Source organism: Mustela putorius, unplaced genomic scaffold, assembly GCF_011764305.1.
Source record: "Mustela putorius furo isolate JIRA1106 unplaced genomic scaffold, ASM1176430v1.1 tig00003913_pilon_pilon_pilon, whole genome shotgun sequence".
NCBI classification, from domain to species: domain Eukaryota; kingdom Metazoa; phylum Chordata; class Mammalia; order Carnivora; family Mustelidae; genus Mustela; species Mustela putorius.
In genome coordinates this window covers 2,540,198-2,558,479 of record NW_025422060.1, presented here as the reverse complement: position 1 = coordinate 2,558,479, position 18,282 = coordinate 2,540,198, and the positions used below count along the sequence as shown (strand labels likewise).

The 18,282-nt window shown below is 37.1% G+C and overlaps 1 protein-coding gene across 15 annotated transcripts in view; it reads left to right on the top strand.

Annotated features, from left to right (window-relative positions):
- The window catches only part of CREM (cAMP responsive element modulator), a 71,236-nt gene that overhangs the window by 21,178 nt on the left and 31,776 nt on the right, over nucleotides 1-18,282 (top strand). For 10 of the 15 annotated variants that reach the window (XM_045069207.1, XM_045069206.1, XM_045069205.1 and 7 more), the window contains exon 4: nucleotides 16,844-16,990. In XM_045069207.1, coding sequence (XP_044925142.1) covers nucleotides 16,844-16,990 — 147 coding nt within the window. Of the gene's footprint in view, nucleotides 1-9,982; nucleotides 10,259-16,569; nucleotides 16,697-16,843; nucleotides 16,991-18,282 lie in introns of those variants that run through there. The other 5 variants (XM_013046779.2, XM_013046780.2, XM_013046781.2 and 2 more) reach the window with 5 other exon arrangements.

Genomic DNA, 18,282 nt, shown 5'->3' with positions numbered 1-18,282 from the left:
GCTTTGCTCTCTGACCTTCTCCTCGCTCATGCTCTCTCTCACTGTCTCTCTCTCAAATAAATAAATAAAATCTTTAAAAAAAAAAAAAAAAAGATTCAGTCAGTTTCATCCTTTGCATCTGGTCATTTGAGAGTAGTAGTTTTGAGCACCATGGACTTTCTAAAGCTTCCACCTATCAGGGTTACTCTGAAAATCCATCACATTCAGGAAAATCTGACAACTCAAGGCTGCTCTTGGCCCTCAGGCCTCCGTGTGCACCAAGAGAGGCTAGAGTTTTAAGTTTCCAGTTTTTCTGTTTTATAACTTCCCAGATATAAATGAAATCTTTCCCTTCTACCTGCAGTCAAAAGTAAATAGAAGTCACAGTGGTGATAATGTCAAAGAGCTGAAAGCAGGATTTGCCTTAAACAGATCCTGAAGGTGGCAGATAGTTGAGGTTAAATCGTGACTTGGCTTTCTTCTTGCTTGAGATATTTTTTATGTTGATTTATTTTTAATTGAAGCTGCTTTCTTGTTTGTTAAGTATATATATTGCTATGTAAGACTAGTTTCTATTCCCCTGTGCCCCTGGAAAAACAATTGGTAATAAGTTGGAGAGTTTATTTTAAATAACCAAGCCAGGAGGAAACCTTGTCCAAAAGCCAAAATGGTGAAAGCAAAAAAAAAAAATAATAATATATATAGAGAGAGAGACACACACACATACACACACACACACATATATGTGAGTTATATGCAAGTAGTTTTAAATAGCCACATATCCTCTGGAAATAATATAATTCTTAAATGGGTAATTAAACTTTCTTTTCTTTCTTTTTTTTTTTTAAGATTTTATTTATTTGACAGAGATCACAATTTAGGCAGAGAGGCAGGCAGAGGGAGAAGCAGACTCCCTGTTGAGCAGAGAGCCTGATGTGGGGCTGGATCCCAGGACCCTGGGATCATGACCTGAGCCAAAGGCAGTGGCTTTAACTCATTGAGCCACCCAGGCACCCTAAAATTTCTTTTATAATGTAAGATTTCAAACATGTACAAGGTAGGATAATGCTATGGATATAAATTTATGTATACATAAACTTGATAATTACTAAGATTTTGTAGCCTCATCTATCTTCTTTTTTTTCTGTTTGTTAAAGTATTTTAAGCAACTCTGCAGATCTCAGACCTGTCATTTTACTCCTACTTACTTCTGGGTATGCAACTTGTAAAAGATTATGGACATTTTTTTATGTAACCAAATGTCACTGTCATATCTAATAAAATGAAGCATAATTCCTTACAATGATATGCACTTCTTGTTCACATTTCCCCATTTATTTCACAAATGTGTAATCTACTCTGAAAGTAAGAGTAAGGACACCCTGAATTTTTCTTGTTGGAAGTCCCTTGGGAGTTGTCAATGTCTCCAGAAGATCTGGATAGGCAAAGTAATCCTCATGGAGCCACTGGAAAGGATGTGCTTTAAAACCAGCTTTCCAGGGGCACCTGGGTGGCTCAGTGGGTTACAGCCTCTGCCTTCAGCTCAGGTCATGATCCCAGGGTCCTGGGATCAAGCCCCACATCGGGCTCTCTGCTCGGCAGGGAGCCTGCTTCCCCCCCCCCCTCTCTGCCTCTCTCTCTGCCTGTGATCTCTGTCTGTCAAATAAATAAATAAAATCTTAAAAAAAAAAAAAAAAAACAGCTTTCCAAAGCTTCATGCCAAGTAGCTGCTGCTGAAGCCTGTGGGCACCTCACCTCTCAAAGCTAAATAACTCTTTTTTATAAATGACCAGTTCTCTAGGTGTCAGCAAAGGTGAAAGAAGCAAAAGCAGGGAGTCCTAGAGCTTGAAGGAAGCTCTGGAGATTATCAGGGTCAGCACAGTGCCTCAAGAGAATTTGTTCTAATATAAACGTTAATCTTCCCACAGACCTGTGTGTTTTTGGAAATGAGATTATAGGGAGCAGAGAAAACTACATGGGAATGTTCTTCAAGGATTATACTCTGCTAATCTCCTTTTTTATGCGTCTGTTCTAAATGCAAATAGTATGTAAAGGAGCGCCTCAGAATAAAGCCGGCCTTGGCATGCAGTGAGGGATTGAAGTAGGAATGATTTAACAAAGGATACATTTTAATGTATGAGTTGTAGGTTTTCTGTTTCAATCTGGTGGGAAATTAGAATGACGTTTCTCATTACTTTGGCTGCCTGTGCCAAAAATCCATCTTCTTGGGCCTAAGTAGGACCAGGAAGGATGTGGATGGCTATCAGAAAACAAAACAAAAATGCAACATTTGCTATTGATAATGGGTCCAGCAACATCATATTTGTATATTAAAAATGGTCTGCATTGTGTTATGTTGATCTGGTATATCTACTGCCAGCTAAGTAGATATAATTTAAGCTTAGTGTTCAATTGAATCTTGTTTTTTATTTCAACATACTAATTCCCTTACTTGAGTGACTTTTGCAGAAAGAGAAAAATGTTCTTAAAATTTTGAGGTAAAAATTTTTCATTTCAGTATTGACTTTCTATTGCTCCTTATTTTTTTGTATTCCTTCCTCTGGCTCTTTTTCATTGCTTTAATTTTTTTATATAATGTTTTAGTTCACCTAGAATTCTCTCTAAAAATGAGCAAAAGTTGGAAGAAAAAGTAAAACTGAATTTTTTTCAGTAAATGCTAACTCTGTGTTGTATGATGTTCTTTAATCAACTAATTCAAGGAAATATACTGTTTTAAAATGTAACTCATTTTCTTGAAGGTGATTCAGGGTATGAGGGACATAAAAGTAGTTGGTGAACTGCTAATAGCAGAGATTATTTTGTTCAGTTTGAACAAGAATTTGTTATATATCTGTACTTGTATTTTGTAATTTTGTATGTGATAACACATTTCTTTAAAGGTTATATTTTAGCTTTAGAATGCCCCCTGTTTTCATCTTAGTGATAATACTTTGAATAAAATTTGATATTTCAAAGATAATTTAAGCAGATATAAAGGAATCAGCCAATTTTCAGAAAAAGATTTTGTTTTTATACTTAAAATCAGAAAAATACATATAAATTAGTTTTAGTGTTGGAGAGATTGTTAAAGATTTTCTGTCATTTATAATAATTTTCAATGGGGTTGGATACTTTTTTTTTTTTTAAGATTTTATTTATTTGACAGAGAGAGATCACAAGTAGACAGAGGCAGGCAGAGAGAGAGAGAGGGAAGCAGGCTCCCCGCTGAGCAGAGAGCCCGATGCGGGCCTTGATCCCAGGACCCTGAGATCATGACCTGAGCTGAAGGCAGTGGCTTAACCCACTGAGCCACCCAGGCGCCCGGGTTTGGATACTTTTTGTTTGATGTTCCAAGTTCTTCATAGAGAGAGGTGATTTGTCACAAGCAATAATGGGAGAACAACTGAGTATAAACATAGTTACTCTTTTTACCCTTTTCTTTATGATTTCTTTTTTGTAGTAAAATAGGGAAAGGTTTATAGGGAAGCTGTTGTTTAAGGGGTATAGAATTTCATATTTGCAAGATGAAAATGTTCTGAATAATCTGTTTCACAACTGTGAATATACTTACTACGGAACTATATAAATTAAAGATGGTTAAGATGGTAAATTTTATTCTACATTATTTACCACAATAATGAAAAAAGAATGACGAAGGGAGTAGACATTGAAGTTTGAAGAAAAAGTGTGAATTTTTGTAGGTTCTACTTTGAATAGTATTCAGAGGTTATTTTACTTTGCCTGATTTTAATATTTAAAGTTACTGCAAGCTTGGTAAACCCCAGACTGTTAAAAGAATTACATTTATTAAAGGAATTACAAAACACAGAGGCTTTTAGAAATTTTCACTCTATTGATTAATTACGATGACATCTTAATAGTGTTCTTCAGAAATGAGAGTTTTTGAGTCCTGGGAGAGAAAAATCTCTAGTGGTTCTCCAAAAAGACATGGGAGAGAAAAGCCTGTTTATGGTAGTGAATGTATTAGGTAGACACACTATCAGATAAAGATGATGCAAGCAGAAATAGTTCAGGAAAAAAATATGTTCTATATAGCAGTAAACTTCTATTTTGGCAGATAATAAATACCTTTATGTATTTGGTATCTGATATGTTAATACACCGTGATAGGTATTGGTAGTGTAAGTTGGTCTCCTTGGGTCCTTAGAACTTTCTAGTTTTCCCTTTTTTAAGGGCTTATTTACTGCTTTTACTTGGTGTAAGGAAAAAGAGTCAATGTATACATACATATACACAGTTTGAATTAAATGTAGTTTGTTTACGTAAAATTTTAAGTATTTTTTGTACTATATTTTAACACTAAAGACACAAAATTTTTTTTTTTAAAGGTTTATTTATTTTAGAGAGAGAGAAAGAGAGCGTGAGTAGGGGGGCAGAGGGAGAGGGAGAGAGAGAACCCCAAGCAGATTCCTAGCTAATCATGGAGCCTGACATGGGGCCCGATCCCACCACACTGAAATCACAACTGGAGCTAAAACCAAGAATCAGCTGGCCAACTGACTGAGCCCCCAGTTTCCCTCAAAATTATTTTCCTATAATGTTTATATATTGTTTTAAGTTAATATTTAATTGCCTGAATTCTTTGATTTTCATTGATTAAGATGAAGGAGATGAAGTATGAAGTGCAAGTACAGTGCTTGGAATGTGCAATAATTGTTTGCTTTTATCATTCTACTAACTTGCCTCAAATGATTAAAATGGTAGCAGTTAGGCCAGTGGTTGCAATTAGGCTTCAAGAGGAAGTGGCTTATGTTGTTTTAAAAGTATGTTGTATTAGGAATTCATTTGAAAGTAATATAACTCTACTTACTATGCTTAAATAGACCTTCAGAGGGTGTTGAAAAGGAAAGATACTGGGCTGGGCACCTGGGTAACTCAGTCAGTTGAGCACCAAGCAGAGAGCCCCATCCCAGGATCCTGAGACCATGACCTGAGCAGAAGGCAGAGAGGCTTAACCCACTGAGCCACCCAGGCCCCCATACCTCTCATCTTTACTGGGAAAAAAGAAAGGTCGCAGTACATGTTCAATTAGTCATCCTATATGCCATGGGGCATCCTGCTCTGCAGGGAACCTGCTTCTCCCTCTACCTCCCTCCCTCTGTTATGAATAAATTTAAAAAAATAAAATCTTTAAAAAATTTGTAGTTGTTTTATAGGCAACATTCTGATATGATGCCACGAACTTACTTTAAATGGCATATTTTATGCTCCTAAATTTTTATACTTTGGATTTCTTTTATTTATTTATTTATTTATTTATTTATTTTTTAAAAGATTTTATTTATTTATTTGACAGATAGAGATCACAAGTAGGCAGACAGGCAGGCAGAGAGAGAGGAGGAAGCAGGCTCCCTGCTGAGCAGAAAGCCGGACACCTATGCCGGGGCTCCATCCCAGGACGCTGGGATCATGACCTGAGCTGAAGGCAGAGGCTTTAACCCACTGAGCCACCCAGGCACCCCTGGATTTCTTTTAAAGGGATTTTTAAATATTGCAGGAGTTTCTTTTAGCCATTTTATGTCTGAAAATCTAAAATATAATCTATTCCTAGATTTTATATTTCATATTAAGGCCAGGTTTCATTATAATGCTTTTTTAGGTGCTTAATTCTTAGACTAGCTTGTGTATGAATTCTGACCTTTGGACTGAAACTGAAAAAACTTAAGGATGCAATTTAGTCTAGCCATGTTTTGTCACTGCTTCAGATTTTGACTTTTTTTTTTTTAAAGATTTTATTTTATTTATTTGACAGACAGAGATCACAAGTAGGCAGAGAGGCAGGCAGAGAGAGAGAGAGGAGGAAGCAGGCTCTCCGCCAAGCAGAGAGTCCAATGCGGGGCTCGATCCCAGGACCCTGGGATCATGACCTGAGCCAAAGGCAGAGGCTTAACCCACTGAGCCACCCAGGCACCCCCTGACTTGTTCTTTTAATGTAAATCCTTGGTTCTTTCTTCTTCACCTGAATTTTGGGAAGACTTTGAAAAGTTTTTTTTTTTTAAAGATTTTATTTATTTATTTGACAGATAGAGATCACAAGTAGGCAGAGAGACAGGTAGAGAGAGCGGGGTGGGGGGGGGGAAGCAGGCTTCCTGCTGAGCAGAGAGCCTGATGCGGGGCTTGATCCCAGGACCCTGGGATCATGACCTGAGCCGAAGGCAGAGGCTTTAACCCACTGAGCCACCCAGCCACCCCTGAAAAGTATTTTATTATTATTATTTTTTTAATTTTAAAAATTTATTTATTTGACAGAGAGAGAGAGAGAGATCACAAGTAGGCAGAGAGTTCTGCATAGAGAGAGGGGGGAATCAGGCTTCCTGCTGAGCAGAGAGCTGATGCAGGACTCGATCCCAGGACCCTTAGATCATGACCTGAGCCGAAGGCAGAGGCTTAACCCGCTGAGCCACCCAGGTGCTGGAAAAGTATTTTAACCTTCCAGATCATAGGATTAATACTTGTAAATTGTTTAAGTTCCAAATTCTTGACTAAATTATTTAAATGCAACAATAATAAGAATAACAAAAGTGGGTATTGAACTCAGTCTGTGCCAGGCCTTTGACTCACAACAACTTTATAGAAAGATACTGCTTTCATTCCGCTTAGCAGTGGTGGAAAATAAGGTATAGAGAGGCTGAATGAATAGCTTGTCTTAGGTCACACAGCTAGTAAGAGGCAAGGCCAAAATTAGAACCCAGGCTATCTGGCTTTAGATTTAATCAAGCTCTCTACTCTTTATTGTAGAGTAATACAACCTATGTGATACATAGGGTACTCAGTGTTGAACTGGACCATATAGAGGGCATTGCCTTGGAAATTCCATAACAATTGAATTTAATAATAAAAATAGGTTATATATTGTTATTGTATATGTACACATATATATTATATATATGTGTGTGTGTATATAGACACATAAGCAGAACTATGCAGTACATGTTAACATGTACTGTATATTGTTACTCCTTCATTCTTCAGTGGCAGATTAAGATAGTTCTATATTTAGATTCCAACTCCGTTTCTGATCTGGGATGTGTGAAGAGCATTAGAGAATTTAAATTTTATCCATTTTGATGTATTAGTAATTGTTTCCATGTAATTTCTGGCATCAGTAACTATTCTGTGTGTTGAACCATCACTCTGGGGCCGAGAGTATGATAGCACCCAGAGCTTTCAACTTAAGTTTTATGAGATGATGAAGAAATCAGTCCCATTGCCTTTGGTAAAATCAATTTATTGAGTCTTTTCCTGGCAAGAAGCCAGTTACTTGTTATATCCACTAGATATGGGGCCAGAGTTGTTATTTTTTATGTGTGGTAAGAAAATACATACAATCTGCAATCCTGACCAGTTTAAGTGTACAGTTTAGTGGTGTTAGTAATACAGTGTTGTGAAACAGATCTCCAGAACATTTTCATCTTGTAAATCTAAAGTTCTATATCCATTAAACAAAAACTTTCTTAATACCCCTGCCTTCAGCCCTGATAACTACCATTCTACCTTCTGTTTCTGTGAGCTTAACTACTTTTAGATACTTGATATGAGTGGATGCATCAGTATTTATCTTTTTGTGACTAGATTATTTCACTTAGCATAAGGCCCTCAAGGTTTATCTGTGTCATACTCTGTGGTGGGAATTTTTTTCTTTTGTGAGGCTGAATAATATTCCTTTGTATGTATATACCACATTTTATTTACTATTAATATTTTTAAAGAAATTTATTTATTTATTTATTTATTTATTTATTTTAAGATTTACTTATTTGACAGAGAGAGCTCACAAGTAGGCAGAAAGAGAGAGGGGGAAAGCAGGCTCCCTGCTGAGCAGAGAGCCTGATGCAGGACTCGATTCCAGGACCCTGGGATCATGACTTGAGCCGAAGGCAGAGGCTTAACCCACTGAGCCTCCCAGGCGTCCCTCTTTATTTTTTAACTAATTTACATACCCAATGTGAACCTCAAATCCACTCCAAGATCAAGAGTCCTACAATCTTCCACATGAGCCAGCCAGATGCCTCTACTAAAATAATTCTTAAGGGTTTTTGGTATTTTTGTTTTTGCCAGTTCAGTACTTTGTAGGACTTACACAAAGTTATTGATAGAACAAATAAAATAATTCAAGTGAATTAAAATTTGCTTCATAGACATTCTTATAAAGAGTTTTTTGTTTGGAAATAAAGATTAATATGACGTTTGGGTAATAAGTGGTTTTAGGCATTCATTTTGTGGTATCTGGCTTTTGACATATATATTTCTTATCAATTATTAGAAATGATCTACATTATTATTAAGAATAGTTTTATTATTTACTATTTGTTCTTACAAGATGTCTACTGGGTATTGTTCTTTTGGGCGCCTATCTCACTGAAACTTCATTATGTACACTTATTACTTGCATCTGACTAGTGATTATGATCAATTTTAGTTTGTCTTACTGAAGGCAACTATAGGATTGATATTTAAAAGTTCTGGAGTTAAAAGAATTTTAACTGCTACAAAGGTAATATTCATTTTCATAATGCTTTTAAAATATGATAAATGAAACACATATTGGTTAGAATATAAAATGATACTCCTACTGCTACAGATAGAAAACTAAAGATACTCTATAGATTAGGTAGGAAAAACAAATCAGCTAGAGCATTGTTTTTCAAAAGTTAAAGGATCCCTAATTTTAATTTGTCCTCAAAAGATCATCACTGCTTATTGGAAATGTAATGAAAATAGACTGTATAATTAAGCATGATTTAATTTTGATATTCGCTTTGCTTTCAAGGGAGAATTTTTTAAAAGATTTTATTTATTTGAGCAAGCATGAGAGAGAGCGAGCCTGAGTGAGGGGAGGGGCAAAGGGAGAGGGAGAAACAGACTCCCCTATGAGCAAGGAGCCCGATGTGAGCCTTGATCCCAGTATCCCAGGATCATTACCTGAGCTGAAGGCAGACACTTAACCAACTGAGCCACCCACATGCCCCACAAGGGGAGAATTTTTTTTAAAAGACTTAATATTCAGCCATTTATATTTACAATACCAGAAACAGTGATCTACTTTCCCCTTCTCATTTTATTTGGATTATAGATTTCAGATGGCATTTGTTTATGCTCTACACATACAAAAAGCATGTGAGGCAACACCATTCCCATGTAATTCTCTTTAGAATTTTAACATGGTAGATATACAAATATGAGTCTTATGTGGTTAACTCTGTTATCAATAAATAGTTTCACCTGAAATTCTCAAGATAAATTAGGTTAAAAAAATTTTTTTATAATTTAATTTATTTATTTGAGAGAGAGCAAGAGAGTGTGAACAGGGGGAGGGTCAGAGGGAGAAAGGGAGGGAGAAGCAGACTCCCTTCTGAGCCAGGTGCCTGACATGGTTCTTGATCCCAGGACCCCGGAATCATGACATGACCTGAAGGCAGATGCTTAACCCACTGAGCCACCCAGGTGCCCATAAAATTAAGTAAAATTTAACTGTACTGAATTTTGCAATCTGTTAGCCACACTTAAAAAAAAAAAAAAACTGCAGTGGAAAGAAAGACACTAAAATGAGACCAACTCTACATTTTTCATTTTGTGTTCTCTTTATTTAGTGCAATTAAGCACAACTTTTAAAAAAATAAAATGAAATATTTTACATCTATATTCAAGTGTTCACTCTCATTATTTTCCTGTTTTCAACCTTAAAAATATTTGAAATATTCTGTAAATACTTTCTTTTCCTTATAGAAGAAACAGATTTTGAAGAATTGTGTCTTAATACACAGAAATCAAGATAATTTTCCAACTTCATGCTTGTAATAGTGGGTTTCAATTGTAGTCCTTTAAAATTAAAATAGACAAGGTATAGATTTTATTTCTCAGGAGCAGAATTGATAGTGAAATCTGCTATATTGTGAATTCACATTTTTTCATCCTTTATTAACTGTCTTGAATGCAGGCCCAGTAGCTCTGTGACATTTGCAGCTGTATTGTGACATCATAAACCCCATCATAAGGGAACCTGGCTACAGACTGGAGGTAGTCTACTAGGTGCTAATCAAGTGCCATGTTACAACATTGTGAGGTTTTCCCAGTTACAAGTGTCATTATAAGGATTTTTTTTTAATTGCAAAGCCAAGTAAGGCTGTCAATTGCATCATCTTAACTTCAGATTAACTACTGCCTTTAGTGGGGTTGTTGGTGGATGTGGTGGCACCAGCATAATCTATGTTTCAGGCATCCTGTGGAAGAGGATTATTCAGGGGATCTGGAAGAAAAGGTAAATCATGTCTATGATGAGTTCATTCTACGCACTTTTAGAGCCTCATAAAAAGAGGTATAAAAATTATGGAATATAAAATACACCCATTTTTATTTATGTTTTTAAGTAGCTGCCTACATGATTGTTAGAAAGTGATGAATATACTACTAGATCTTCCTCTGGTCTTCTCCCTCTCTTCATTTAGGCTTTTTATGCAAATGTTCCCTCCTCTGAGAAGCTTTCCACAACAGGTATATTTTGATTAGCCTCCTTCCACACTACCCCTGCCTTGTAACTCTGATTCCTTACCTTCATTTTTCTTTTAAGAATTTAACAGCAGGGGCGCCTGGGTGGCTCAGTGGGTTAAAGCCTCTGCCTTCAGCTCAGGTCATGATCTCGGGGTCCTGGGATCGAGCTCTCTGCTCCGCCTCTCTGCTTCCTCCTCTCTCTCCCTGCCTGCCTCTCTTGCCTACTTGTGACCTCTGTCAAATAAATAAATAAAATCTTTAAAAAAAAAAATTTTTTTTTTAAAATTTAACACCAATAAAAAATGTTGTATTTGTCTTCAGTTTTCTGTATCTTTCTGGTGGAGGAGAGCAGAAACTTTTCTTGTTCATTGCTATGTCCCTACTGTCTAGACTGGCCCACACAGCAGGCTCCTGATAAATATTTGTTGAGAGAATAAATGAATGAGTTAATTCATAAGTATGACCTGCTTTTGTGATATTTTTTGTATATTAAGTCTTAGAATGAAAATTTGATGTTTATGAGAATTTTTTTTTTTTTTTAAAGATTTTATTTATTTATTTGTCAGAGATAGAGCGTGAGCGAAAGCGAGCACAGGCAGACAGAGTGGAAGGCAGAGTCAGAGGGAGAAGCAGGCTCCCCGTGGAGCAAGGAGCCCGATGTGGGACTCGATCCCAGGACGCTGGGATCATGACCTGAGCCGAAGGCAGCTGCTTAACCAACTGAGCCACCCAGGCGTCCCGAGAATTTTTTTTTAAGATTTTATTTATTTATTTACTTGAGAGAGAGACACAGATAGCAAAAGAAATAGTGAGAAAGAGAGTATGAGTGGTTAGGAGTGGGAGAAGCAGGCTCCCCGCCCATCAGGGAGCCTGACGCAGGGCTTGATCCCAGAACTCTGGGATCACGACCCAAGCCAAAGGCAGACGCCTAATTGACTGAGCCACACAGGTGCCCCAGAAATATTTCTTTATTTCTGCCTGAAGTATGCATATTTTAGTTCAGATGAACTAAAGTTTGTGTCCCTATACTAGTGTCTCTTAGGAAAAACTATTCTCTTTTTCCAGAGCTGCTTTAGACTTCTGTTTGCACATTAGGAATAAAGTAATTATAATACTCTTAATAGATTGCTCGTAGTATTTCTCAGATCTTTGTTTTCTAGCTCTAAAGCATCAGTTGCAAAATTCTCCTTGCTTATTACCATTTCCACGTAGTTACCCTACCCTTGCTTTCAATGTAGCCTACCTAAAACTGAATGTGCCACCTTTCTTTGCCTACCTTTGGCTTTGGAGCCTGCCTGCATGTCCTTGAATCACTGCCAGTGTTCCTTCTATGTCACCTGCGTAAAATACCCTACTTCAAGGATGCTGTAGATTCCGCTGTGGCTCATGTGCTCAGTATAATCATATAATAATACTGAAATGCTAAAGGTAGGGAGCCACGTGAATTTTATTTTTATTTTATTTATTATTATTTTTTAATGTGTAGCAGTGAAGTTTAGCCAGTTTACCAATACAGTGATAGGCTTAGTAGTGATCACCAGTTTTGGCAAAACCAGTGAGTATACAGTGTCTGAATATAGAATGTCTCTATATCTAAGGATTTGGGTTTTTTGGGTTGTTTTTTTTTTTTAAGGATACATCTGAATTCTCTAGAGTTTGTCATATGTGCAGCTTCTCAGCCTGTATTTCCGCAGTTTAACAAAAGAGTTGTCTCATGAGCTTTTACACTGTCCAGAGTTTGGACATAGAGAAGTTTCACTGTAGTTACAGAATTCCTCTAACTTATCTCCAGAGTTCTAGGAGTACAGTTTTGTATTAGTGGCTACAGCTCCTTTTCCACAGCAGGTATTACTAACACCAAGCCATTTTGATAGAGTATTTATTTAATAATTTAAAATCTTGAAAATTATACTTGAAAGGTATTTAAAATAACTTGAAGCATGATTTATCTTTATCAAAACCTAACAGATCTTTCTTGAGTTGTTCAGTTCTTCAGAATATCTGATGTCTTGGGGCGCCTGGGTGGCTCAGAGGGTTAAGCCTCTGCCTTCGGCCCGGGTCATGATCTCAGGGTCCTGGGATCGAGTCCCGCATCGGGCTCTCTGCTCAGCAGGGAGCCTGCTTCCTCCTCTCTCTCTCTCTCTGCCTGCCTCTCTACCTGCTTGTGATCTCTGTCTGTCAAATAAATAAATAAAATCTTTAAAAAAAAAAATATCTGATGTCTTTAAAGCTGGAGTATTTCCACACAGAAAATGCTTGTGGGTGCCATCCAGCATTTTATTTTATTTTATTTTATTATTTATTTTTTAAGATTTTATTTATTTATTTGACAGACAGAGATCACAAGTAGGCAGAGAGAGGGGAGGGAAGCAGGCTCCCTGCTGAGCAGAGAGCCCGATGCAGGGCTCAATCCCAGAACCCTAAGATCATGACCTGAGCTAAAGGCAGAGGCCTAACCCACTGAGCCACCCAGGGGCCCCCATCCAGCATTTTAATCCACAGGTCCAATCTATGATACCAGTAGTACTCTTGGGTGTAATTCTTTTTTTTTTTTTTTTAAGATTTTATTTATTTTATTTGACAGATAGAGATCACAAGTAGGCAGAGAGGCAGGCAGAGAGAGAGGGAAGAGGAAGCAGGCTCCCTGCTAAGCAGAGAGCCCGATGCAGGGCTCGATCCCAGGACGCTGGGATCATGACCTGAGCCGAAGGCAGAGGCTTTAACCCACTGAGCCACCCAGGCGCCCCTCTTGGGTATAATTCATATTATATTTCACTCAGTCTCTGACTCGCGAACTCTCTCTCAAGCTTTGGGTTATGGTGGTGTGGGTTGTGCTTCTGTGCTGTAGTTGAAATCACAGCCTGCTCAGTTTTTTTACACTGTGAGCGGGGTGTCGAAGAGCTGCATTGGGATAGAACAGCGGTTTCCAAAATGTGGTGTGCGGAACCCTAGGGGAGACTTTCAGGAGGTTTAGGAGTACCAGACTATTTTCATAATAATGCTAAGATTTATTTTCCTTTTTCTCTGTAATGATATTTATACTGATGGTGTAAAAACAGAAGAGGGTAGGATTAAAGCTGTTGGTGCCTTAGTACGAATCAAGTCAGTGACATCAAACTATACCAGTAATCAGTGTATTCTTCACCATCATTCACTTTGCAAGTTAAAAAAAAACACAAATCGACACATCAGTTTCATTTAAACAATTTTTTAAAGGATTTTACGGATTTATTTGAGACAAAATACCATGATGAAGCCGTAAATAGTACCAATTGTATCAAACCCTGATCCTTAGGTACATGTTGTTCTAATATTCTGTGTTATGAAATTGGCATGTTTACTGAAAGCATTTCTGCTGTGCAGTAAAGACTGATGGTGTTCTTGAAGAAAAACACTTGTGTAATTGTTTGAGTGTTGAAATGAACTAGCTGAGTTTTTCCCATAGGACGTCAGTTTTCTCTAAAGAATAGCCAATAGCCAAAGCATGGCTATTCAAACTTGAGCGTTTGGAAAACATTTTCTTTTTTCTTCTTCTTCTTCTTCTTTTTTTTTTAGATTTTATTTATTTATTTGACAGAAAGAGAGATCACAAGTAGGCAGAGAGGCAGACAGAGAGAAGGGGGAAGCAGGCTCCCTGCTGAACAGAGGGCCCGATGCGGGGCTCTATCCCAGGACCCTGAGACCATGACCTGAGCCGAAAGCAGAGGCTTAACCAGCCTCCAGGTGCCCCTGGAAAACATTTTCTTAAAAGCAAATGAAGTAAGCTTGTCACTTCAAGGAAAACAGTTAGCAGTGTTTACTGTCTATGATAAAATTCAGGCTTTTAGGGAGAAGTTCTGAATTTTGGAAATCCTGTATCTACATTGTAAGCTTGGTAGCTTTTCAATTTATAGTATTCTGATGAGATTGATGTTGGTTTTAATGAAGGAGGTTTTCTGATAAAGTATCATGAAATACGTCAGCATTTGGGAGATCTGCTTAATCCAGTGAGCCAATATTTTCCAAATAACTACTGCGTGATGTTACAGAATCATGCATGAGACCCATTCAAAGTGCAGTATTGGTCAGTGGATTTTAATATAACTTGTTTCAGATTCCCCATTGCAACTGATTTTTATGAAATAACCACCTGTTCAGTTTTGTTGTAGTAACAGAGAAAATTCGGTGAGGTCCAAATCTTCACTTATCAAATAAAATCTTGTAACAGATTCAGTGCACAAGTAGGTATGAAAATTTGGCTGATTTCAAATAAACTAAACATTGAAAGAATTTGTAAAAAAGTAAAACATTGATACTCTGGTCACTAATTTTTCTGTTTTGGAAAATGTAATTATTTTTAATAAAGTACTATTTGTGTTAACATGTAGTAGAATTATTTTTAAGGTATAAAAATTTTTCAGTTTTAATTTCTAATATGGTAAATATTGATACATATACATATAACCAGTGATATGCTGGAGCTGGCTTGTGAGAACTGATTGCCTGCATCTTTTTCCAGCTTTGTGTTCAGTGTCATCTGTTGGTAACCTGAAATCTGCCATAGTCGGGGTTTCACATTGCAGAAATCAGCAAACATTTGAAATCAAGGTTCTCTCTTCCCCAACACTGAGTGTTAAACATTTACAGCATCTGACTGGATATAAATCAAGCAAGAGCTCTTTAAGTCATTAATAATTTTTAAGAGAGTACAGGTGTCCTGAGAGACTAAAAAGTTTGAGAATTATCTGTGTGGCTGAAGGCATACCTTTTGGTAATTTGTCCACAAAGAGGTGGATGCCTTTTTATTGTTTATACAGATGTGTCTTGTGCTGCTTTGTCATTTCTAGAACAAATCCTTCCTTTTTTTTAAAAAAAATTTCTGGTTGTTAAATATATTTGTTCCACTATGGTATAATCTTTTTCTTTCCCCTAAAATCTGAGGTAGACAATAATGCTCTAGGGGCAGGTGGGATGAACTTGCCCATTGGGCTATATGTTGGGTGTGTCTGCCCTTTTCTGTCTATTATTCAGGCCTAGCTCAAGCTGTGGCTTCTACACAAAGCCTGTACGTATTGTTCAGACCCATTCTGTTCTGTACTCCCCTGACTTTCATGGCCCATACAGTGGAGCAATTCGTTCTACAGTGCTTGGTGTGCTATTGTTTCTTAGGTGTTAGTTTTACCAATTTTATTTCTACCCTAGTGCACCTAGTACAATGCTCATCACATAGGTTCTCTTGCATGGATGAAAGATTTTTACTTTTGGATTACCAGAGAAGTTTGCTTTCTAAATAATGAGCTTATAAATAAATCTTACAATTATTTATTATAAGCCCAGTTTTTAATAATTGTTTTTAAGTGTAAGTAGATTGGAAATCATTGGTGTTTCTTAAAGTGAGGCCCTATATAGAGGGTTCCTTCAAAGTTTTAGATCTTGTGGTTCTACTACCATTTGTAGCAGAAACTGGTAGCTTATTTCACTTATTTCATTTTCAAAGTCTTTGACTCTTTTAAGTAAGTCATACTGAATAGTGAGTGAAACAGTAAAATAAGATTACACTGGCCTGCCTATAGGATTGAGTTGTTGACTAATTAGAAAACTTGACAGGTTTTGAATCCAGCAGGGGTGGAAGTACTGTGTTTTGCTATAGGGATCTCTGTTGAAACTACTCAGGGGTACTGGGAGATGGTTGTACTTTCTTTGTGTAAGCTAAGTGATGGTTTTGGCCCTTTCTGTACATGCTGGAGGTAGCAAGGAGGGAAACTGTAAGAGGGACATTTCAGATCTAAGGCATGCACTTTCTTTGGATCAGACACACTAAGAGCATGAGAAATCCTGGAATTCCTCTGGCCTGTGCCTTTTTTGTGATTATGGGGACATAAAAGTATGACTTTCATTAGTATAGAGACAAGGCATTAGCTTATCTCTGGAGTAGTACCAGAATATCCTATTTTGAACATTTCGTTTATTAAAAAATAATTCACCATATTTAAGTTCTGTCTCCAATTTCTCTTAGGAAGTTGGAGAGGGTAATTTATACTTTGGCCTAAATAAGGATTCACTGTTAATAGTCGTGAGGTCGTAGTGAGGTAGTTTAACTGCTTTAGAACTTTGGGCTTGGAACATTCTTAGCCATCGAAGCATGGGAACCGAAAGTGAGGAGCATGGGTTCTTTAATATCTATCACATCAGAGAATGACTGTTCCAGGACAGTAACCACCTCCTAATGGTAAGTACCCCATGAGCTTGTCATTTATTAAAAGCAGGTGAAAGGAAGGAAGAAATGGCCAGTCATAATAGTGAGTGGTATTTCTTGAAAAACAAAACAAAACAGAAAATGTCCAGTCTTAATCCTGAATGATGATCATTTTTGCAGGTTTCTATAGCTGGATCAGGCACCGGAAGAGGCTCCCCAGCTGTAACTCTAGTACAGTTACCTTCAGGCCAAACTGTACATGTCCAGGGAGTAATTCAGACACCACAGCCATCGGTTATTCAGTCACCACAAATACAAACTGTTCAGGTTAGCTGCGTTCCTGGATGATTTGTCTTTGACTTTCTTCTATTTTTTTGTTTTGTTTATTTTTTTTCTTTTATTAATTCGTGTATCATCTTTTTCTTTGTGTAGCTTTTATGCTCAAGTCTTTTTATTAGAAATTTGGGGGGAATTCCATTTCCTATGCAAAGTGCATTGTGTCCTGCTAAATACATGATTTGACTTAAGAGTTGCAGTTTTGTTTTTTGTTCTTAATTTACAGGGTGAGTAATTGCCAGATGAGTAATTCTTTGCGTCGTTGCTCTGTGCTCAGACTCAGATTTATTTAGCAAAGCTCTCCAATGGTTCTTAAAAATGTTTTGAGGATTCTTTGAAGATGCCTGATAAAAATAGTAATATAAAGATGACTGTTTTCATAAGTACTTACATTAGTTAAGTAGGTGGAAGTTTATTTTTAGTTCAATATCTATAACTTATAAGAACGATAGGATATTATTGTTACCTTGGTATTATGCTTCTAATCATCATCCCCTCTCAGATAAAACCTTGGTTTTTGTAGACATGATTATTATGGTTATGATCCAGAGATCTGTTTTTAAGTTTGTCATCAGAGTTGATTACAAACCCTTAACATTTCTTGAAGCTAAAACATTTTTATGCATCAGTAGATGTAAATTAAGTATGAATTTTTTAGTTTTTATTTTAATTCCAGTTAGTTTACACATGGTGTGATATTAGTTTCAGGGGTACAGTGTAGTGATTCAGCACTTCCAACACAACACCCAGAGCTCATCACAGCAAGTGTGCTCTTTACGGTCCATCACCTATGTCACCCATCCCCCTACATCCCTCCCTCCTGGTGACTGTCACTTATTCCCTATAATTAAGAGTCTGTTTCTTGGGTTGTCTCTTTCTCTCTCCCTTTTTTCTCCTTTGCTTGTTTCGTTTCATAAATTCCATCTGAGTGAAATCATGTGGTTTTCGTCTTTCTCTGACTTATTTAGCTTTTCATTATTATACTCCCGATTGCTCTCCATGTTGTGGCAAATGGCCGTGTTTCATTCTTTTTATGGTTGAGTAATATTCCATTGTAGTATAGACCTCATCTTTATCCATTCATCACTTATGGGCACTTGGGCCGCTTCCACAATTTCATTATTATAAATATGCTGCTATAAACATAGAGGTGCATGTATCCCTTTGAATTAGTGTTATTATATTCTTTGGGTAAATATTCAGTAGCGTGATTGCTGGATTGTAGGGTAATTCTATTTTCCAACTTTTGAGGAACCTTCACACTGTTTTCAGAGTGACCACAC